At 40.6% G+C, this 24,338-nt stretch overlaps 1 protein-coding gene across 1 annotated transcript in view; it reads left to right on the top strand.

The window, feature by feature from the left end:
• Nucleotides 1–343: 343 nt before the first annotated feature.
• The window catches only part of RNF17 (ring finger protein 17), a 61,234-nt gene continuing 37,239 nt past the window's right edge, over nt 344–24,338 (top strand). Inside the window, exons 1-11 of the mRNA XM_063127077.1 lie at nt 344–390; nt 2,017–2,072; nt 4,742–4,847; nt 6,032–6,112; nt 9,897–9,997; nt 10,433–10,604; nt 14,813–14,889; nt 16,144–16,218; nt 18,545–18,819; nt 22,737–22,892; nt 23,729–23,918. Coding sequence (XP_062983147.1) covers nt 4,845–4,847; nt 6,032–6,112; nt 9,897–9,997; nt 10,433–10,604; nt 14,813–14,889; nt 16,144–16,218; nt 18,545–18,819; nt 22,737–22,892; nt 23,729–23,918 — 1,130 coding nt within the window. The 5' untranslated portion in view covers nt 344–390; nt 2,017–2,072; nt 4,742–4,844. The remainder of the gene's footprint in view (nt 391–2,016; nt 2,073–4,741; nt 4,848–6,031; nt 6,113–9,896; nt 9,998–10,432; nt 10,605–14,812; nt 14,890–16,143; nt 16,219–18,544; nt 18,820–22,736; nt 22,893–23,728; nt 23,919–24,338) is intronic.

The raw sequence follows: 24,338 nt of genomic DNA, 5'->3' as shown, positions 1-24,338 counted from the left end.
ACTTGTTTTATTAATACTGAAAGTTGCTTTGGGGGCACTGACGGTGTCCAATTGAAGTATACTGCAGTTGGCCAAAGATTTAAAAAAATCCTTTCTACCCCTTTTCTTTAAAACAACCTGGCCAGCCATAATCATCCAATAGGTTACTGTGAAATTATTTATTATTATTATTATTTATTTATATAGCACCATCAATGTACATGGTGCTGTACAGATAACACAATAAATACATTCAATAGCTAAATTGCCGTCTTTTTAAAGTGTGCTACCTAATTATAAATAACAAAAGCAGTAGTATGCCAACTTGTATTTGCTTGATATGTTTTCTTTTTAGGTTTGAAGTTTCGGAATTCCAGCAGGAACTGTGAAAATGACAGCTATACTTCAAAAGTAATTAGATTGGTTTCTTTGGTGATAAGATGATGTTAACAAAATTAGGCCTGTGGTCAGTTATTTTGTGGTAGATCACTGTAAGAGTAAATATGAGGGGCAGTGTAAAGTTGGTGCAAAAAGCACAAGCCATAAATAGAGAGAAATCCTAAACCCCCTAGATGGTGCTTGGGGAAGTTACAGGGTATTTCAGATTTCTGCATCAGAGGTTGGAGACAGCGCTTTGACCTTGGATCCAGGAATCGAAGCCCTACTCCCCTTCGCAGCCAGAGTGGAGAGAACCATACTGTCTGCCTCTCCAAGATTAGAAAAGTAACCTCAAAGGAAGCAAAGCGGCCTTCTGGGAGAGGGGATTGGAGAGGTGGGCTTACGAATCTTTCTTCCCTTCCCCTCAGTAGCGCCCCAGTTAGATGGGCAAAAAACCAGACCAGGAGGAGTGCAGAGTCAATGATCCCTTTACCATTCCTCCTGCTCTGCATTGGATGCCTGTAAGCCTCTGAGTTCAGAGGCTTATGAACATTGAGATAGGATTGCTCCATTAGAGAACCTTAATAAAACAAAATAATATGCTGGAAGTTACAGGACATTTTCCTGTCCAAACGTGCATAGGATTCTGCCCTAAAGAGTGTAGCTTGTGTAGAAAATGGTATAAAGCCTGTTTGGATGTACATGCTAGAAACGTTAAGGGCTCAAACATGCGCATGATTAGACAGACAAAAGTGAAGTCCTGCAACTCCCAGCATGCCCTAGCCAGACGTTCTGGGCTAGAACCTGGAGTTAACCCATGAAACTGAATGATTTAGGGCAGATAAAAGAGGTATTTCATACAATGCACAGTTAAAGGATGGAAATAACTACCACAAGATGTAGGGCCAGCCATAAACTTGGATGGCTATAGTGGGAGATCAGAGAATTCATTGAAAATAAGGCTTATCCATTGCTGTTAGTGACGTTGGCTGTACATTTCCCCAGTATCAAGAGACAGTATGTTCCTGTAAGTCAGTTGCTGGGGAACAAGAGCAGTTGTCCATAAGGAGAACATGAAACTGGTTGACCATTATGCAATAAGAATGCTGGATAGGCCTTTGGTCTGATCCAGCACAGTTCTTGATTTTTTTATGTGGCCCACAAGGGCATTGCTAGGAGAAGGGGGGGCAGCTTCTCGCCTCCCCTTAAATAATATTGGGGAAGGGTGAAGTGGGAATGATGGGGGCAGATTCCTGTTTGTCTGAGGAGTTCACAAAGATCTAAAAGGTAAATCTGTATGCCTTTTGATGCTTTGAGGTAAGAAGGGTTGACATGTTGGGCTGTAACATGAACCTACCCGTATACTACGCTTATCATTGAAGCCCGTCCTCCAGGTGCTTCCTGTGAGGGAGATTCGGAAGGTAGCATCAAGGGAGAGGGCTTTTTTAAATAGTTGTAAAACACTCAGAGAATTTTGGTTATTGGACAATATAGAAATGTGGTTTTATGAACAGTGGAAATGCTTCATTAAGGGTGCAATCCTATGCATATTTAGATAGGAAAAAAGTCCTACAACCCACAGCATTCCCCAGCCAGCATGTTTTTCTGTCTATACATGCATAGAATTGTGCCTTAAACTACCTTTTCTCTCTCCTGTAGGTGACCTTAGATTTTGAACAAAAAGTTCGTCTGAGGAGTTTGTCAAAAGCTAAAAGGTAAATCCATTCATTTTGATAGTTGGAAGTATGGAGAATTTACAATGAGTAGTAATCAGTGATGTGGTGCAAAAAAAATTGTTTCATAAGTTCATTAGTAATTATTATTTATTGCATTTGTATACCACCTCATAGCCAAAGCAATCTGGACGGTTCACATAATGAATGGATGCCAATTGCAAACAACATATTATTCAAGTGTGGCCGTTTCAGAGTTGACTCCAAACCAGCCAGGCTGACTGAATAATGCTGTGGTTGTAATCCAAAATATTTGGAGACAGTCAGGGAAGGCTGAATTAGTACACGGACAGTTTTCGGTACCTTTATTTATTTCTTACATTTAAACATTGCCTTTAAAATTTTACAGGTATTCCAGTAAAATGACTTCATAGTATAACATATAAATCACGTTGGCTCAGACAACACGTTAGTCAGTGCAATGTGAAAACTCCATTCAACGGTTGAGTTTTTAGGAGGTCTTCATAAGAACATAAGAAGGGCCGTACTGGATCAGACCAGGGGTCCATCTAGTCCAGTACTCTGTTCATACAGTAGCCAACCAGCCGTCGGCCAGGGACCAAGAAAGCAGGACATGGTGCAACAACGCCTTACCACCCATGTTCCCCAGCAGCTGGTGCACACAGGCTTACTGCCTCCAATACTGGAGATTGCGCAGAACCCATCAGGGCTAGTAGCCATTGATAGCCTTCTCCTCCAGGAATTTATCCAACCCCCTTTTTAAAGCCATCCAAATTGGTGGCCGTCACACATCTTGTGGTAGTGAGTTCCATAATTTAACTATGCGCTGTGTGAAGAAGTGCTTCCTTTTATTTGTCCTGGATCTCCCACCAATCAGCTTCATGGGATGACCCTGGGTTCTAGTATTTTGAGAGAGGGAGAAAAGTGTCTCCCAATCCACATTTTCCACACTATGCATCATTTCTATCATGTCTCCCCTTAGCCTCCTTTTTTCCAAGCTAAACAATCCCAGCTGTTGTAACTGTCCCTCATAGGGGAGATGCTCCGGCCCCTTAACCATTTTAGTTGCCCTTTTCTGCACCTTTTCCAGCTCTATAATATCCTTTTTTAGGTGTGGTGACCAGAATTGTACACAGTATTCTAAGTGTGGTTGCACCATAGAATTGTATAGGGGCAGTATGATACTGGCCGTTTTATTCTCAATTCCTTTTCTTATAATGCCTAACATGGAGTTTGCCTTCTTTACAGCAGCCGCACGATGGGTGGACATTTTCATTGAGCTGTCCACCACAATCCCAAAATCTTTCTTGTTCAGTCACCGCCAGCTCAGATCCCATTAGGTTATACTTGAAAGTTGGGTTTTTTTGCACCAACATGCATTACCTTACACTTGTTTACATTGAACCGCATCTGCCATTTGGATGCCCACTCTCCCAATTTGGAGAGATCCCTTTGGAGCTCTTCACAATCCTTTTGTGTTTTAACAACCTTAAATACTTTGGTATCGTTAGCAAACTTGGCCACTTCACTGCTCACTCCTAATTCCAGATCATTGATGAACAGGTTGAAAAGAATTGGTCCCAATACCGATCCCTGTGGGGGCCCATTATTTACTTCCCTCCATCGGGAGAATTGACCATCATGATGTTTGATTGATAGTTCCTCTGCCCTCTCTTCTCCCCCGGTCCTCCCGATGGTATCCCGTCAGCCATTGCTGCAAAAAATAATCCTGGCAGCTCCTAGAGCAGCACTCACTCCTTTTGCCGCTCTTGCCAGGGAACTCCGTAGGCAGAGGGAAAAGTCAACACAACAGAAAACTCCACGGAGCCCACCATGCAACACAACGGTTGTGCAGGAACTCTTCTCTACACAGTGTGGATATTCTGTGTGAAGTGTTTTCCCCCCAAAAAACCTCCACCGTTGCATGGAGTTTTTCTGACAGACAACACATTTTTCAACGGTGGTGTAAAAACTCCACCGTGGAGTTCTAAAACCACTGTTGAGGAGCGTGTTGTCTGAATTGAGTCGTTAAGTGTGCTTTGTTTTTCCTCTCAAATATTCCAGGTCAAATATCTGGTATATTGGGACAAAAAATAATTAACTTGGGGCACTTTTTCAGTTTTGTTGTTTATTTTACTTATATTTTTGTAAACATGCAAAATTAAATCACATTCTAGTGGTTTTCTGATGCAAACTGAAATTTTGCACTGGAAATTTTTCTCTGTTCAATGTTTTCCAGGAAACCCAAATTGCTGGTGATAATAGCCTTTTTCTGTGTGTAAAAAATGAAGTATAATCTAATTTCATCATTGAAGTTTCAGAGGATTCTTGTTTACATTGAATTTGTTAAGTTTGTTCAGCTGTACCTCCTGAGAGATTAAATGTCTGTTATATTCAGTGCTGATTGATTCTGTGTTGAGGAAACAAAGAAAATAATATTTGACGATGCTGCAGCATAATCTTTCATTGTGCCAAAGTAATTTCTTGTTACCACATAAAAGCACAGTCAATTCCAATTGTCTGTTTGTGGTAGGATTAGAATTGTAATTTGATATTCTAGTGCTAAAAATATGGAGAAGGGAAGTGGCTTCGTTCTGTATAAATGTTGGAAGTGACAAATGAAGGGTTCTTTTTCTGAAAGAGAATGCATTCTTGAAGGCTTATTTTTGTGCATGAATTTGACTTTGTAGGTTTAGTAACTATAATCAGAGCATCAAAGAGGAGAGTAAGCAGACTGATTGCCCTGACTGGGTTCCAGTTCGCCAACCAACTTTGGAGACATCTACAATAGATATGGTATGTAAACAATCTTACTTTGTTTTGGCTGATATGTGATGGAGGTGAAGAATTAATAGGTTTAAGAAAAGGCACATTTCCTGCCTCTTAGCCAATTATTCCAATCTACTTACACTGATTGCCCAGAAAGTGGGGTGGGGGGAGAGAGCGAGAGCACGTAACAACAAAAAGGCTGCAAAGAATTGTTTCTTTGAATATCGCTGTCATGTCAGCTAAAATACGACACAGTTACCATAATGTACAAATACTAGTAGCGTTAGCATGCTGAGTGATCCAATATCCTGTTTGAGGTGAGGTGACAGGAAGGTATGTAGTGTTCTAAGTATGGTCACACTTTAAATTTGTATAAAGGCAGCATGATAGTGACAATTTTATTTTTGATTAATTTTGTAATGATCCTTCACATGAAATTTGCCTTTTGCACAGCTGCCACACGCTGGGTTGACATTTTCATCAAGCTATCCACCATAATCCCAAGATCTTTTTATTGGTCACTCAGCACCAGCTCAGACACATCAGTGTAACTTCAGGAAATATATGAAGTATCAATGAGAAGTTTGATATAAATTGGCCTTTTTCCTTGCAAATTTATATACATTTAAATCACTTTGATTTAAATCAATACAATCCTGCTTCAAAGGACTAAATAATAAATGTAAAGGATCAAAGGATTCATCTGATAGTGAGACAGGGCTGCAAAGCAAGGGAATATAGTTGCCTTGCAGGATGAAAAACATACAGTTCCTTTACAGCAGCCTTCCACAACTGGGTGTCCTCCAAATTACAACTTTCAGAATCCCTTGACCATAGCCCATGCTGGTTGGGGCTGATTGGAGATGAAGTCCTAAACTCCTGGAGGGCTCCAGGTTGGGGAAATGTCACCTACAACATCAGAGCACCCTTAAAACTAAATATCTGGATCCTGCACAAGGCAGTAACAGCTCTGCATGGGGCCTTAACCACATCATAAATGATAATTTAGCATTAAAGGTATGGATATTTTATTTATTCAGTTTTGACACACCTTCCCAGTTTTGTCAAGATTAATTTATCTGCCCTTGATGCAAAAACCTAGAGACGTTTGATTTTTAATTAACAGTTATTGAAATATAATGCTGAGGAGTTTTGTTTGTGTCTACAATCACAGTCTGCTAACTTTAGTGTTACCCTTTGATTTCTTCCAGGATAGCAAAACTCTGCAAGAGATAGAGAAAGCTTTGGAAGAAGCTAAAAACAATCTTAAGTGTTTGAAGACTATAGAGGAGGTAAGCCGATAGCTCTTTTGTCAGCTTGAAATATTTCAGATTTTACTTTTTTACATTCCCGAAATCTTTTCTCTAGCAATGTTTGAACAAGGTACTGGAATAATTGGTGGCAACTCAGCTCCAAGGGTGTTGGATGATTTTTAGGATGTTTTAATAATGTGTACTATGTTTTTAATCAATTTTATATATTTATACTTATTGTTGTTCGCCGCCTCGATCTAATCTGAGATGTGGGTAAGAAATAAATTTATTATTATTATTATTATTATTATTAGTTAACCAGATCAGCCAAAAAATGTTAATCGCCTGGGGTGGAAATCCCTATTTTCCTACTTTTTACTAACAAGAGGCGCTGGCCACTCCTTTGCCTATTGCTGTTACAAGTAAAAGGAGTGCTTCCCTCCAATAGCTGGCTTGATTTCTGTGCTGGACATGTGAGAAGGAGCTTAGCTCAGTGGGTGTGTGGTGAGAGCATAGATCATTCCATCCCTTTTCCAGAAGCCAGCTCTATTTCCATGCTAGGAGCTCAGGAGATTCACTTGCTGGGTGTCCAATATCGAAACCTGGCAAAGGCAAGGAGACTCCTTTCTTATTCCACTAGCCCTTTTGTTTTCTGCATTGGAGGTTTAGGAGGGAGTACCATGCATGTCCAGTATGGAAAAGCAGTGGACTATGAAGGTGTGGGGGAATATAATGCCCTCCATACCTCTGCTGGTAGCCTGCTTGGTGTCTACATTAGGCAAACAGGAGATGGAGTCCCTTTCCCCCCCTCTCTGTAGAAATTCAGCATGCTGCTGGAGGAAGGGCCAAGTGCTCCACCCCTTCTCCGGCAGCACATTCATTTGTCTGGATGAAATTCCTAGTTGCTCATGGAACCAGGTGAATTGTTAAAAACAAGGCTGATTGATATATTTTTCAGTCTGGCTTCCTGTCTGGTTTTGGAGCAGGGAACTGCCTGGTGACTCTGCTGGATTACGTGTGCTATGAAATGGATAGAAGGGAGTGCATCCTGCTAGTTCTCCTAGATCTCTTTGTGGTTTTCAGTACCATCAGTCTTAGTATTCTCTTGGGTCTCCTGACTGAGATGGGACTGGGGTGGACTGTACTGCAGTGGTTCTAGCCCTTTCTGGAGAGTACATCTAAGAGGCGGGTGCTGGGAGATTAGTTCTCCACTCTTTGGCTTGTAGGATCCATCTTGTCTTCCCTGTTTCAAATCATGTGTTCAGCTATTTCAGCTGAAGACATAATTGTATTTCTGTATTCTCACTGTAACGGTGATGATATTGTGTGTGTGTGTGTGTATTGTAATTTAAGAACTGCGTACCTCAGTTTGATATCTATTTATATATACATTAGTAGTTGTGTGCCTTAGGCACTATCTGTTTAATTTTGGATAAGATTGTACCAACTGAAGTTTAATTCAGACAAAATGGAAGTACCGTTGATTGGGGATGAGTCTTGATTCAGAGTAGGGATACAGCTGGTGCTGCACAAAATTGCACTCCCTATTAAGACTCAGGTCTGCAGTCTGGCTGTGCTCATAAATTCCAAACTGCATCTTGATGTTCAGGTGGAAGTTGTTGCCAGTAGTGTACTTTACCAATTTAAGTTGGTTTGTTATCTTTTCCTAGAGAAGGACTTGGCCACAACTTGTACCCTGGTAAGACCCAGATTAGACTACATTAATTTCCTTTATTTGGGGCTGTCTTTGAAGAGAGTCCAAGTACAGCATGTTAATGAAGCAATGTTATTCATTTAGGTACCAATGATTAACTGAAGAAATAAGGTCAAGCAGTTTTATTTAAATGTAGCACTGGAATACTACTGCTTCACCAGGTTGTCACCAAATAATGAAGTAAAAGGAAGTTAATTTTTCTTCGTGGTCTCTGTGCATCACCACATTTCAGGAAACTTCTAAAGCTGAGGAATACTTTGTGGCAGGAACTCCTCCCCCACCATCTCAATGTGCATGTCCTGGTGGGTTCCCGCCCATCTCCTCAGTTTCTCTTCAACCACCTTGCTTAATGCATTGAGGAAACTTTGCTCTAGTCAGATCGAATTACTTGACTATTTAAGGATGCTATTCAGTTTTTTGTCCCCAGTGGATGGGCATTCTCTTCGCATCGTGTGTTTGGGCGAATCGCATGTAGTTGAATTGTGCCCACATTGCATGAGTTTTTTCTAAGCAAACAAGACGTAATCGCTCAGACGACTTGAAATCACTCCTGTGGAGGAAAGCATTACTAACAGTCGATGCCCGGAAATCAACGAAGGCTATGAATCCTCCTATGAGCCCTTCAAGATTGCCGACCTTAACCATGGGTTGAGCAGATCCTCTGACTTCCCGACGATTGCTGGTTTTTTCAACGGCTAAAAAACTAACTAAGAAGGCTAAGACTTTAAAACCAAAAAAAGAAAGAAAGAATGATGCCTCCAAGTCAAGCAAGAGCCTAAAAAGGCGAAGAAATCTGTGGTTGCACCAACACCCCCTTTGCCTATTCTGAACTCGCCTATTTCACAAATAAGGCATTCTCCTGTACCAACAGCACCGCTGGTATCGAGACATGGCCAATTGATGCCAATGCCTTCGGTGTCCAGACATGACCATGCCAAGACAACATCGCTACTAGTGACCTGAGACTCCTAACATGGAAAGTTGTTTTTCTAATGGCAATTTCCACAGCTAGGAGAGTGACTAAATTATGTGCTTTCCAAGTGGACCCTCCTTTCTTTGTTCTTCACAAAGACAAAGACACACTTCATCCAGACCCATGCTTCCTACTGAAGGTGATTTTGGATAAATCACCATGTCTTGTTAATCAGGACATTGTTCTGCTTGCCTTCTTCTCGTCACCATCATCACCACTCAACATTACATGCCCTTGACATGTAATGTTGAGTTAGCATTTTGTAAGGATAGGACTGCTGGATTCTGAAAAACCCAATGTCTTTTTATATGTTATGGAGGTCCTAAGAAGGGTCTGCAGGTTTTGATACTGAGGCTTGCTTCATGGATTGTACATACTATCAAGCTGGCTTATCAGCTGGCAGGTCTCCAGTTGACAGAACCAGTGAAGGTGCACTCAACAAGAGGGATTTTGACATTGACAGCCTTCGCCAGGGGAGTGTTGAGCCGAGACATATGCTGTGCAGTAGCATGGAAAAAACATTCGACCTTTATCAGTCACTGTAGACTTGATACCCAAGCGAGGAGTGATTGCAATTTTGGGAGAGTGGCCTTATCTTCTATCCTTTGATTCCAACATAGTGCTACATCTACCCTCTACAGGTAAATCAGCTTGTTAATCTTCCATATGTGTGATGCACAGAGACCACAAAGAAGAAAGGCAGGTTGCTTACCTGTAACTGTAGTCCTTTGAGTGGTCATCTGTGCATTCACACAACCCTCCCACCATCCCCCTTTGGTGTCAATTTTATTGTACTATTGATATTGAAATAGATTTCGTCTCCTTAGAGTCGGGAACTGAGGAGATGGGTGGGAACCTGCCAGGACATGCATATTGAGACTGTGGGGAGGGAGTTCCTGCCAAAAAGCATTCCTCAGCTTTAGAAGTTTCCCAAAACATGGCTCCACCCAAGTGTAGAGCCCATATGTGTGAATGCACAGATGACCACTCTAAAAACTACGTTACAGGTAAGCTACTGGCCTTTTTTGTGTTTTTATTACTTTTTCTAGTCTAACAATACTTGTAACTCCAGTTCTGCTGCCTAGAAAGCATGTGAACATTTGTGTTTAATTGTCATTTCTCAAAAAATGAAAAAGATACTTGAAAACTTCGTCATCGAAGCAAAGCAGGAAGAAAGCAAGATTGCAGATGTTGTTAATACCAAGTTTGCAGACTTTATTGCTACCCTAAATTCAAGGTACAACTTATATTTTGTATTAAGTTTTTCTCTGAAACTCGTAACTATAAAATACAGGTTTCTATGTGGCTTCACCTCTGTGTTACAAAATGTGGTTCATTATAACAGTAGCACAATGGTGCTGGAAGAGAGGAGGACTATAGCCATGGCTAGACCAGGCCTATATCCCGGGATTGTCCCGGGATCATCCCTGTGCATCCAAATGACACACAGGGGATCCCGGGAGCAGGCAGGGACAACCCCTCCATTTGCCTGGCATAATCCTCAGGTATAGCTAAGACCTATATAATGTAGGACTCCAAGAGGTACAGTGTACCTGTGAGCTCAGAGATGCATTATGTCCTGTCTGTTGTATGTCATTGGCTATTCAAAATTCATATTTTGCAGTGTATGATCAGTTTTTTGTCTGAGTTCTAACTTTCTTTCTCTAATTAGGAAAAGGAAACTAGAAACAGAGTTGGTAATGAACACCAGTTACTATATAACTGATATACATAATGTTCGGGCCTCGGTTCTACAGAAAAAATGCAATTTGGATGCAGCCATAAAGGCAGCAAGAGCGTTGAAAGCAAATCATTCCATAAAACCTTGCTACAATTTAAATCAGGTAACTTTACTTTTTATTCTTATTCCTTTGCTTTCCTTCTGGGTTTTTCAATTCTCAGTAATGCAAGCTACATTTGCAGTCATAAAACAAGCATGAATACAGCTACTGCAGATCTGGCAAGTGGTCAGTCTTTGTCTAAGATGTTGAGCCAACTTGTTGCATTACTATTTTCCAACCAATTAAATACAGGAACTAGAAGTCAGTTCTTTAATGTAGAAGTCAACTAACCAGTGAAAGGGAATCTCTGACCAATGCAGGTTCCTTATCCAGTCCACAAGCTCCTTATGGTATCTTCTCTTTCCAGCCCTGTGCAGAAAACCTCATTTTTATATCCTGTTATTGATTGCAGGTATAAGATGGGATTTCCCTGCAGGGAAGCAGTGCAGGGAAACCCCACCGTTATCTCCAATCAGCAGTTGGAGATAAGGGGATTAAGAGGCATTTAAATTTCATACAGTCCTGTTACTTCAAGGGGATCCTGAGGTGCTCCAAAACTGATCATTGTCATGGAGGAAGCCCCCATGGAAAGCCCTTAAATACGGCTTGCTTGGTGCCAGTCTTCTGCCCCTTACCAATGTCTGGGGTCAGGGAGAGTCTTCGTGAAAATGGAACAGTGCCCGGTGGTCTCTGTTATCTTGGGTAGGGACCAAATTCAGTCCTGTTGTCTCATTGGTTGAGTAGGCTCACTGCCACAGACCTGGTAAGTGGGTTTCAGCGGTAACAGCTGTGCCAGGGGCTGCCGCTCAGCTGTTGCCTGTTGTTGCGAGAGAAGCCAAGATACATTGGTCCACTCCATGACCCGCCACACTTACGTTATCCGGAGGCCACCATAGTCACAGACAGGTGCTTGTTTTCGGGATTGTGGGCTGCTGCATTTTGTGGCCAGTCTGTTCCAAGAAGGTGGAGAGCCAGAGATGGGCCAGGATCTGCTCAAGGGACGCTTGCTTCTTTGGGGTTAGCAAGACGCATCACCCAATCAAGTGATGGCAGTCGGGGAATACTCGTCACACTCAAAGGGGATGTCTCTACACATCATATCATAGAGCAGCATGTAGTAGTGCATCTTCAAGGTTATCTCTACTGAGTGGCAAGTGGCACTGGGGGCCAGCAGCCCTTCAAAACCTGAACCCAGACCCAAAATGTAAAGGTATTTAAACCAGTTCCATAAGACAAAAATGTAAGAATTGGAGGCATGTATTTTAAAAGTCCATTTCTGTGACTTGCTTCTGAGTGGACATGCCTAGAATTCACCTGTGGTTTGTATGCTTGATGGGTAAATGTCCAAATTGTTACCAGTTGCATCTGCGTTGATCCTGTCTGCCCTTCCTCGCAACCCCGCCCTGTACCTTTAGCTTTGCCCACTGCAGGAATGCAGACCGCTTCCCAGATTGGAATTTGGTCCCTAGGCAAAAATGGGTTCCTCAACTTGGCTTAAATAAAACAAAAGTCTTTAAGCAAGTGGAAGTAATGGATTCTCTGCAAGGTCTCTCTCTTTTCAGGGAACATACCAAAGCTATCAGGTCGGGGTTTTTCTCCTTTGGTTTCCTTATTTACAAAAAGGGCAATGTTACGGATAAAAGCCACAATAGAGAGGTCACAGTTTTCAATCTCATAATATTTATGGGTCACCTCTCTGCCTAAAAGCATTGAAGATTTTGAAAACAATGCAACAATTCCAAACAAAAACAATGAAATCATTACAATCCAATTTATTATTATTATTATTTATTTATTTATATAGCACCATCTAGCAACATGATGACAAAAGCAGTAGTATAAATATTCTGATACATTAAGAGCTCGCAAAAGAAACAACTAGAAGATTATTAATGGCCCACTATTTTATAGCTATCAGTAACAATAAATTAAGACTGCTACTCCATAGTCCCAGGTGTTGCTCTCTTTTTATTCAAGTTAATATGGGATCATGTATGTGTTCCTCCTTCTTAATGAATATCCTCTCTGAACCTCTGTGTGTGTGTGTGTGTGTGTGTGTGTGTGTGTGTGTGTGTGTGTTTGTATATACACACACACACCTGACCTCAGATCCACATGTTTAAGGGATCATTTCACATTGGTCACAGTGAGTTTCAGCAGATTTGGCCCAGTGATGACAACACACATTCACAAGTCCATTCCAAAGAGGATTATTGAATACACAGGTATCAAAATTGTACACAATGATTAACTTGTGAATCAGCTGGTTTGTAATACAACACTATTTAAACTGGAATTAATCAGTTCATGTATCATGAACGAACCAAAGCATACTAAGTACACGAGGTAGAGTACAAAACTAAAACAGTCAACATCCATGCACAGAGTTTGAAAGGTGTGGGGAATTACCTCAAAGTCCTGCTTGGTGTCCAAACTGAGACCTGCTGCGCATGGAAGCCTTTGCATGGACTTGGGTGGTGACTCTGGATCAAGTTGGTCTGGTCTGTAGCTGTGGGAAAGCAATCACCACTGAAACTAGGAAAATCTGGGTTCTTCAGCTCTGTGCGGGATGGGCGGGGGGAGATCGGGGGGAGCAATACAGAGAATGTTTTGCAGCAGTTTGCATGAAGCATGCATAGCCCAGGGGCTAGGCAGTATACTGGGTCTAACAGATTTGGTAAGCAGTATATAAATCTATTAATCTCGATCCAAAGGGAGAGGCGGGTAAGAAATTATTATTATTATTATTATTAAATAATTTTACATATCTTCTCAGTGCTCACACAGGCAAACAATAGAAAGTGGATAAAAGGAGTGGGAGGTTAAAATGTGTAGGGAAAGGACCTCCAGAAAATAGGATGGGGCTTGAAAAAATAGCTTTCCAGGGAGCCTGTTAAACTCTTGCTGCAGATGTTGCTGAATGTGGAGAAACTCATGTGGCTGGTGTGGCAAAGGGACCTTGGGCAAGGCTCCCATGTCTGTCCCTATGGGTTGTATCCCATGTTAGTCCTAGGGGCTGCCTTTATGGGTTTTTTCTTGCGGCTTGGGTGCATTGTCAGGTCCTTTGCGGCAGATGACATTATGGCCAGCGGCCACCTAACCAGCCACTTTTGCCTCGAAAAGTCGCAATATCGCAGAGCCGTTTTACTCCGTTCTTTTTAGCTGAAACCGCTCCCATGCACTTGCTCTGCAATGTGTCCCCCATTTGTCTGCATTAAATCCTGGGCACACCAGTGACGTGGTCAAAGGGTAGGGCTGCACCTTCCCTGTCACTCCTTTTCCTGTTCCATTGAGAGCCGTAGGGCGCTTCCTTATTGCTGCCTACTTTGCTTCTCTGAGGCTCGGTTAATTAGCTTCTCTGATGTTGAGTTATTTAGCTTGGAGAAAATAGAGTAGGAAGCTACAACTCTGACAGTTTGCTGGCATGGGGTGAACTTGGGGTGGGGGTGTAGGGCTCCCCCCCCCCAAACACTCCTTTTCATAGCCCATTCCATTGTTATTTAGCTTCTCGGATGCTGCCTTAACTTTGCTGATGTTGTGTTAATTAGCTTCTCGGATGCTGTGTTAGTTCACCCCAATCCAAATCCAAACTTGCACATTTCTGGAGGGAGCTTTTATGATTTACTTTCTTGTTCCACAATTACACATGTCCGGTTTATTAAAAGAGAGATCTGCCATGTTAGTTCCTTCCCATTCCTGCTGCGATCAGAATGGAGAGGTGGGTAAGTATTATTATTATTATTATTATTCATACAGTGTAGTAGGGGGAGCCTGGAGATGAGTAGGTAATAAGTTTCTCTAATTGATGATGTTGGTTCTACCCCACCCACCTGGAAGTATGTTTTTCTTGGCACTGAAAAACTGGGTTTTAGGGACGTCTGGCTCCACATGTAACATGCACAGAGCGTATTTCATCATACTATGGAAAATAAGAGCAATGCGCTTTTCTCCCATGCACTTAATGTAGTCTCATTGACCTGGTTTGGATGACACAACAGCCCATCATGGGGTAATTAACCCTCAGGGTGGGACATAATGTTTGAGTAACATTATTTCCTCAACCTTTTATCTTGATGCGCCTTTTCCTTTTTATGTAATTCTGCTTAAGTACACAGAATCTGAATAGGTTGTATATGTATTCTGTACATATCTATGGTTCAAAATAAAATAACTAATTTCACATACATGGTAGCTCTCTAACATTTAAAGCCATGTTCTTCCTCCATAGTAGTTGATATATTGTACCATAATTTTTGTTACTGTTATTCTAGATTCTCTGCAACTTAAAAATGACAGTTGAGGACGAAGTCTTAAAACTAGATAATCTGAAAAAAAGAACACTTCCAAGGTAACAGAGCCCTAGCTACTGTGGAACGGTTAATTTTAAAATGTTCACTAAAAATGTGTTAGTCACTTTTTAAGTCTACAATCGTAAAAACACTGGGTTTGATCCATACATAGTCATACTTGGAGTAAACCCACTGAAAGCAATGAGACTTAATTTAATCATGACTAACTTAAGTTTCATTATTTCTATTGGTTTACCCTAAACATAATGTAGTTTAGACACAATCCATGTACTAGCACAACTGAACATTGTGGGACTGTTGAGTAAACATAGGATTGCATATTAAAAATTGTAAAGGTCCTGCACCTGGAAAATGAAATGTTTCTCCTTTATGTGACCCTGCTCATAAAGGAGAAACATTGAAGTTTTAAAAGAGAATAAAGAGGAAACGCTCTCCTGCTTTCAATAGTCTCTGCATAAAGTCTAGAATTTAGACCTTTTGGGGTGGGATCATGTACAGGAATAAAAGATATAAATTATACCTATTGCATGCATTACTTTGCTTTGTATTTTCATTGCACAATTCTAGTGCCTTGCAGAATTCATAAATTTCTTTGGGAAGAATAGATGACGATTGGAAAGGGCTGTAGTTGCCTAGTATTGGGTTTGTTCTGGTTTTTGAGCAATCAACATATTTCTTGACGTTCACTGATGAGTTTTCAGATAAGCATTAAATGCAATATACAAAGTTGTAGGTATAAAAACGGTGGCATTTCATAATGAAATATACTAATTGGGCAAATCAATATTGTACAAGTGAACGTACAGTAATGCCACAGGACTTTCCTCTCCTCTCTTCCCCTTGCATTTCACAGTGGCCCCATTCAAAAGACTCCTTAAACCATGGCTTAAAGTGGATAAGCCAGAGAGCCAGACCATGTTCCGAAGACACCTTAAACCATGGCTTTAACTATGGTGAATAAAGCAAAATGCCTTATTCAGTGTGGTTAAAGTCATGGTTTATGGTGTCTTCTGGCTTTCTGGCTTAGCCATCATGGTTTAAGCTGTCTTCTAAATGAGCCCAAACTCTTCCAGCCCTAAGGAGCAGATTTTGAAGGTTCATGGTGGGCTGCGAGAGGAGCATGAACTGCCTCCATTTCCATTCCACTGGTTGGATTTGTTCCATGGCAAGAGGGGTTAATTGGATAGTACCTTCCATTAATATACATCACAATTATCAGTATTCGGTTATATTATGTAATACTTTCTAAAAAGTATATATTCCTTAAAAAAGGTTTTATATTTCTAAACCAGGTTTTACCTGAACTGTGATGAGATTATCCCTGTGTTCGAAAACATGGGGAAATTTTCCTATGATATCCCCAATATGTAAGTACTTTCCTGGATATGAAAATTAGCACCTACCTTACTTCAACCATTTTCTCAGAATTCTTCACTTTGCATTAAATCATGTAGGATATTTATTCTGGCATGTATGGGAATAAAGAATCATGAACAGGGTTTTTAATAGCTTGGGTACAATTAATGAACAGCTGTGTATTCATAATTGTCATGAGTTACTAAACACTTGTACAAAAGTAATAAACAGTTGACCTATTGAACTCTTTAGTTAAAATCAGTAAAACATGAGCAATTGAATACATGCGTCAGTCCTATTGGTTTTTTTCAGTGGAATTTAACATTTCCTTGTTAGCTTTTTATTCAGCTACTGACACCTATGTAGCTCCAACTGAATGGCCAGGTTCAGATGTATGGCTAAACTTTGGTTAACGTTATGTGTGCAGCTCTTCCGCTCCCCTTTGGCACTGTTGTGAAGAATTGGTCAGAAGCTTTTGCTTCAGTTTTTCACTTACTGAAGTTTAGTGTTGTTTGAACCTGGCCAAATTGTGATTAGTCTTAACTATGGTTTACTGAAACAAGCCAATTCCATTGGTTTGAAGCTGGCTTGTTTCAATAAACCATAGCTAAGACTAATCACAATGGGCCTGTTCAGACATAGTTAGGTTGCTGACCCTTTTGCAGCAAATGGTTAGTGAGTGTGTTTAAACCATGGTTATGTAGCCACTGTGGTTAGGAATGGTTCACATGACACACGTTAAGCCATAATGTTTAGCTCAAACTGCTTAACCTCTGTGGCTCTTAGCATATTGTCTGAACAGGGTCATTTTGTCCTGGTTTGGATGTAACTCCAAACCATATTTAAAAATGTAGGTGAATGCTTCTGATCTTGTGACCATGTCAGAGAAGGAAAAGGGATCTTACAAGTCCCAGGTTCCTTCATGTAACACTAAACTATTAATAAGCCACCCTGACATCCAGAAAGTTTTTTAGAAAATTAGGTACTGGCATCATGTTAAAAGTAGGTACCCTTGCCAGGTGAATTATACATACTGTAGGTTAACAAAGCTAATGAAGGTGGATGGATTCTTTAAAATGACCCTGAAGGTAATTTTTAAGGTCCCTTCTTGGCCTGGCTTGGAATAATTTTGGAGAAACTCTCACAGCTCTGAACATAATAAACCAGTTTGGACATACTATACGTTAAAACTAAGATAAGGAGATATACCACCAAGCAGTGGAAGTATTTCTTGGTTTGTGTATAGAGGCATCCAAGAATAGTTAACTCTGCCTGTTGCCCAGGCAAGGATCATGTGCTGGATGGGTGGGGAGGGAACTACCCTCTGGTTTTGTCCCAGTTCTTCCCTGCCTTTTGCCCAGGACAGAGCTCTTTCCTCTTTTGGTTGCCTTCATACCTACTACACAACATGGCAGACCAGACTTCGAACACACTGGGCTGGGCCAGACCACTAAAGATCCATAGTTACAAATAAGCAATCTGTCTTCATATCTGCTGTTACTGCTGAATGTATCTCTGCCTGGAAGAAGGGGTCTAATTAGTTTTTGTCCATGTTCTGGCCAAGGTTATCTCCTGTGTCCATTGCCCATCTGGAACCAGTGATGTGCTGATGCAAAACAAAATGAAACAAAGCATGATGATGATGATGAATAGTTCTTAATATAGTAAATCCTAAGTGGTTCACTTATTTAAATGACCACTTCTGTACAAACAACCATGATTGACTTAGTCTGTCAATCGTCTGCCTTTACATTATTGAACATGGTTGTTTGTACAGAATTTGTATTTTTGTTTGTCCATTTATATTTAAATCCTACATCTAAGATGTGCTTTTTGTCTTGGTCTTGCTTTATGGGGTATGGCCACGTCTCCTATTCACAGTCATAACTTTGTGCATCAAATTTTAGGAAGGGAGTTGGCTAACAAATATGTACTAGGCTTGAAATAGCTGTGTGCTGTGATTAAAATGTACAGCAGTCCAAAGGCATGTTTTTCAATGACTTACATTGCCATTATATATTTGGTAGCACAAACCATTACCTTCATTTTGATGTATAGGATGCTCAGATACATTTATTACTTTCAGTGTTGAGATAGTTTCTCCAAAAGTAGGCTACCCCATGCTGTGCAGGGATAAGTGACCTTTGTATACATATACTGTATTTATGACATGCAGAAGTCCATTTATATATGATAAGTGCGCCTATTGGAAACTCAGACCATTTCTTAGGGCTCAGTACTAACACCACTTTATTATTTCTATAATGTGTTTGAACTTCTGTATTAAGGCCTATCCCTGGGCCATGATCTCTGTTTTCTGGCAATTTGTCAACTTAGGCAAACTTTGGGAAGCAGACCTCTAAAATTGAGCGATACAGAAGTGGAATTTATTGCTGATGCTCCAACTCAAATAAATATAAAACCTGAACCGCTTGTTGAAGAAATTGGTGCAGTTGCTTCTCTGCGAAAATCTGATGCACATCTCAAAGGAAATGGCATCCAGCTCCAAGAAATGGCTCCATCATCCACTCAGAAAAGTGTTGCTGCTTTATCTCAGTCAGAATCCACCCCAGATGTCATAATTGAAGAAATAATTGAAAATGATGAAGAAAGTGAGTAGCACTTTTCTGCAGTTGTAAGACTTGAATAATGCCCTTTCTCTTTCCAAAACATTATTTCTCAAGTACCCTGCTACTTTGCATAGATGCAGTGTTTCTTCTACAGCTGCATCTAGAAGGGATCTTCATGTTAATCAGTACTTCACACAGCAAGGAAATGGCTTTCTAATTTTCTAGAAGGATGTTATTTTCTGGGTTTCTTAAGTTCAAACTACAGGTTTATCCAAGAGCTGTGATATATATTCCAACTTTTTTTCTAATTAAATTCAGCTGTGCATGTCCAATCTCTTGGTGTTTTAGTTTAGAATTATATTTTACCTTAGGCAATAACTAGATACATGTACACATACTTGGAAATCACTTCTCTTCAAATTCATAGAGTTACTATGAAGCTGTTCACTTAAGAATTCGAGTTGTCTGGTGAATTTCATTTTTTATTAGAAGGTTGTATTTTATTTATTTATTTATTACATTTCTATGCCGCCCAATAACTGGAGCTCTCTGGGCGGTTCACAAAATGTAGCATGGAAGATGTCCTTTTAGTTTATGATAGAGCTTCCTGTTAGTGAGATCACAGCTATTCTTCTGATAACTAAAATATGTCCTGCTTTTAATTTGATCTTCAGCTTCATTGCTAGTTTTACTTCTTTGGTTTTTAGACCTGCCTTGTTTTTGAGGGGTACCCAGTAAATGAGTGGACAACTTAGTTTACTGGTGTACAACAACTCATAAAGATTGCTACTTCATCTCTTCATGTACATTTTTGTGGTATTTAATGTTCAGACGGGTATGTGGAGCACTTTAGAAATGGGGATATGGTATGCCAATCCTGTTGACTGAATGAACTAGTAACTTTTTCAATTTGACAAACATTAAGTCTATCTGAGGGTTGCATTTGTTAAGAATTTAGAGAGTAAGATAATCAAACTTCAGTGGAAATGTGGATACAACACACACACCCTACAAAACATGCATGCCTTAGCCGGTGGCCAGCCTTGAAACTTACTACTAAGGGTAGTAATAGAGAAGACCTTGGGGCATCATAAGGTGTGTTTTCAGTTCAGTGAGCATGGCTTCCAGGTGCTCTTCACACCTGATACTAACCATTGGAGGTCCCATATATTACTTCAGTAATTTGGTGGTGGTGGTCAGTTCTTCAGTCAATTGGTTTGATAGCATGGGAATTATTCTATTTACATGTGGAGGTGATTAAATGTTGTTGTTTTTTAAGTGTGTTCTGCAGAACACTCCGAAGATAAACACCGGAAAACATTTTCCCAAAAACAGCTGGTGCCATTTAGATCGAAAGCAGGTATGTAATTGAAATCCTGTAAAGAGTTTCTTGGGCCGGATCTACACTATTGCTTTAAAGCGCTTTATAAATAGCACTTTAAAGCAGTTAAAGCGCTTTATAACTGTTATAAAGCGCTTTAAAGCAGTAGTGTAGATCCGGCCCTGGTCTTAAGTTCTTAACAGATTTAATAGTAAAGTGACATCATTCAGCTAAAATCCATCCTTGCTTCTGCCCCTGCACATGATATTGTTCACATCATTACCGTATTTTCCGACGTATAAGACGACTTTTTAACCCAGGAAAATCTTCTCAAAAGTCGGGGGTCGTCTTATACGCCAGGTGCCGTCTTATAGGGCGGGTGCTGTAACTTCCAAACTTACTGTTTGGGTTCTGAGGGTGTCGGGGGTTGAGGCAGGCAAAGGGAGCGGGAGCTCCTGAGTTCTCTCTGTGTGTGTGTGGTGTGTGTGTGAGAGAGAGAAAGCGAGAGAGCGCGAGGGAGGAAGAGAAGGAAGGAGGAGAGCGAGGGGGGGCGAGCAACTCTGTACAGCACCATGTACACTGATGGTGCTATATAAATAAATAATAATAATAATAATGTGTGTGTGCGCGTGCGTGCGCGTGCGTGCATGCATGTGTGTAAGAGAGAGAAAGCGAGCGAGTGAGAGAGCGCGAGGGAGGGAAGGAAGGAGGAGAGCGAGGGGGGGCGAGCAACTCCTGACGGAGGTCTGTGTTCTGTGTGTGTGTGCGCGTGCACGTGTGTGTGAGAGAGAGAGAAAGCGAGCGAGTGAGAGAGCGCGAGGGAGGGAAGGAAGGAGGAGAGCAAGGGGGGGCGAGCAACTCCTGACGGAGGTCTGTGTTCTGTGTGTGTGTGCGCGTGCACGTGTGTGTGTGTGTGTGTGTGTGTGAGAGAGAGAGAGAGAGAAAGCGAGCGAGTGAGAGAGCGCGAGGGAGGGAAGGAAGGAGGAGAGCGAGGGGGGGCGAGCAACTCCTGACAGAGGTCTGTGTTCTGTGTGTGTGTGTGGGAGATCTGAGAGGCAGAGAAGGAGGTAATAGGATTGAAATCAAATCTGATGTTTTTTTAATTTTTATTTGGTGTGCGTTGGAAGAGGGGTAGTCTTATACGGCGAGTATATCCCAAACTCTATATTTTAACTGGAAAAGTTGGGGGTCGTCTTATACGCCCAGTCGTCTTATACGCCGGAAAATAGGTACTTGCAGTACGAGTTTTAGGGTGGGTATAAAATCGCCCCTGCCGTGCTGCGCACCTGGTTCAGAAAACACAGCAACCTGCGCTGCAAGACGGGTAATTATGCAAACCATGGGGGTGAGGGGAGAAGCCACAATGGCTTCTTTTAACACTGGTGATTGTCCAAACACCCAGTTTAAGATTTTTGTGAATGGGTTTTTCTATCAATGTTGGATCCCAAGGGCATACTTTGTCTGATGCTTGCACTTGCTAATAATCCTGGGGACTGCCTTCCTTTATTAAGGAAATTAGCTTTAACAAAGGCCAAGGAAACAGCCAAAGACTCCTTCTAGAAAGGGCCATGTCTTATTTCCCCCACTCTGGTGATGAGGTCATTTTAACCTGTGTGTCACTGAGACTGCTTGTGCATAATGGTGGTAGATAGTGAGTTCATTAACTCACAATTTCTTGCAATGTGTGCCAGCCATGTTCCACAGCCTTTTTGAATATTCAACCCCTAATGGGTGATGCTGCATGACATACGAACCCAGCCACTATAGGTTAATTGTAGATTAAATAGCACATGGTTAACCTAACTATTAATTGTAAGTTAACTGTAGGTTGTTTAACCCACAATTAACTATAGTGTCTGGATTCAGACATTATGTAGCAACCCCTGATTGGAGGGTGAATATTCAAAATGGCCACAGCACATTCTGTGGAAAATCTTGGATTCATTAATCCATGATTTGCCACCACTACGTTTGAACCCGGTCTATGAAGAAGTGGACAGATTTGAGGGAAAGCTAAGTCTCAGAGGCTGAGTTTGAGCTTTGCAATAACATTTTGGGTTCTGGTTTGTCTCCTTCGAGATCTGAAGTGAACTTTAGAATAACTTTTCTGGTGAATTAACTCCAATATCAGAGGACCCCCAACTCATTACCAGTTTCCATGTCCTTATTGTGGTCTTCCTATAGTCATATGACTGGCCACTGTAGGAACAGAATACTGAATTTGATAGGACTTTGGTCTGATCCAGAATTTGTAGTATCCGGAGTTGCCCAATATGTTAACTAATGTGAATGCTTTATGTTAAAACATTATAATTCCTCAGGATTAATATTCTGGTGACCTAGTAGCACACATATTTATCAATTGATAGTAGTGAACAGGCAGATACTCACAATTGTAGTAGAATTTGGTGATGTGACCATTTTCCCAAATGGACATTTTCTACATTCAATTCAGTTCATTTCTTTCTGTGTTCAAATCATTGCTGAGAATGGAGGAGCTAATCATTTTTACATGTGTCTTCCTTTCTGTGACAATTCAAGAATTCTAATATGGTCTTAGTTTTCAATAGTGTGTAAAGTTTGCCTATGATCTCTGGTCATTGTTCTTTAATTTTATGAAATACTCTATCCTACACAGACTCTACTGAATTAGTTATTGTCAGTTGTGTGCTAAATCCTAGCCACTTCTATGTTCGGAAAGTTTCACAAAAGAAAACTGCAGTTCATCTGGAAAAAATGCTGAAGTTATTTTGTACTAAGAAAAGTTCATCCCCAAGCGACGTCTTGGAAATAGGTAACAACACTTCTCAAACTATCTGAATGTTAATGTTTACATAATTGCATAATTTTTCCCACTAGTGGGGAAATAAGTTGAGTAATCTTTTACATTCTACAATTTCATTGGTTCACATTTACTATGTTCAGACTTTGGCTGGGGCCTCTGATCTTGTTTGGATTCTATTTGAAATTAGAAAGCTCTTAGTTTAGTTTACTACCTAGGTTTCACAGTTGAATTTCTATAGTAAGAACTATTCAATCCTCCTTTGCACATATTTTGTCAAATTATATGCAAGCAAGGCCTTGCTAGTTTTTCCAATTTACTATCACTAATTGTAAGTTATATAAACGAAGTTCTGGAATTCTTGGATAATCTGTAGAGTAACTGCGATACAGTAGCTTTTGGCAGCCTAGATTCCAGCATCCCCTTCTTTGAAGACATTGACCATGTTCAGACAATCTAACCACGGCTTAGCATGTTGTTTGTACAGGCCCATCATGGGCCTGTTCAGGCAACATGCTAAACCATGGTTAGCCACTAACCTTTTGCAGCAAATGGTTAGTGAGTGTGTTTAAACCATGGTTATGTAGTCATCGTGGTTAGGAATGCTTCACATGAGACGTTAACCCATAATATTTAGCTCAAAATGCTTAACCACTGTGACTTAGTGTGTCGTCTGAACAGGGTCTATCTGTCAGTTCCCCGGTGGTTGCAGAAGCGATGAGAATGATAACTGAAGTTAAACTAGTTTTTAAAGTTCCAAAGATTGAATGTTGAAGCTCAGCTGTTCTACAAATGTTCCATGTGAATATGGTTAAGTTATATTGATTGTTTTTGAAAACTTATTTCAGGTACGGGAATCTTCGTTAAAAGTAAAAAACATGGAATTTGGTGCCGGGCAAAAATAATTGAACTAATTCCATTGCAGAAGACAAATGAGGGGAAACCCTGTGGTCCAACAAAATACAAAATTGGTGATATTGCTGTGATGAAAATATTCCTTATAGACTTTGGGCACCCTGAAGCTTTAATTGTTTCAGGGTATGAGTAGTTTTACTACCACTATTTTTTCAGTTTTATGGAATCTTGGTGATGTTCATTTCTACTGACAATATATATAAGATGGTTTTTTTTATGTTTTACCAACTTTTATTTATTTATTTATTTATTACATTTATATACCTCCCCATAGCCGGAGCTCTCTGGGCGGTTTACAAAAGTTAAAAACAATGTTGATGTAAAGGAAGTGCGGACTTTCAATTCTCCTTAGGAATCTTAAGGCTGAACTGAATAGAAGAATAAGAAGGCTTAACTAATCAAGTTTATACATCATTAAACTTTGGGCTGGTTAAAATTGTTTGGGCAACAATCTGATCACATGGTCTCTGCCTTTCCTGGACAATAGAGGGAGTTAACACGTTGTGGGATTCCTTCATCATAACAACCCAGAAGGAATCTTCT

Source organism: Elgaria multicarinata, chromosome 5 (assembly GCF_023053635.1).
Source record: "Elgaria multicarinata webbii isolate HBS135686 ecotype San Diego chromosome 5, rElgMul1.1.pri, whole genome shotgun sequence".
In the NCBI taxonomy this organism is placed as follows: domain Eukaryota; kingdom Metazoa; phylum Chordata; class Lepidosauria; order Squamata; family Anguidae; genus Elgaria; species Elgaria multicarinata.
This window is presented reverse-complemented; position numbering and strand designations above follow the sequence as displayed.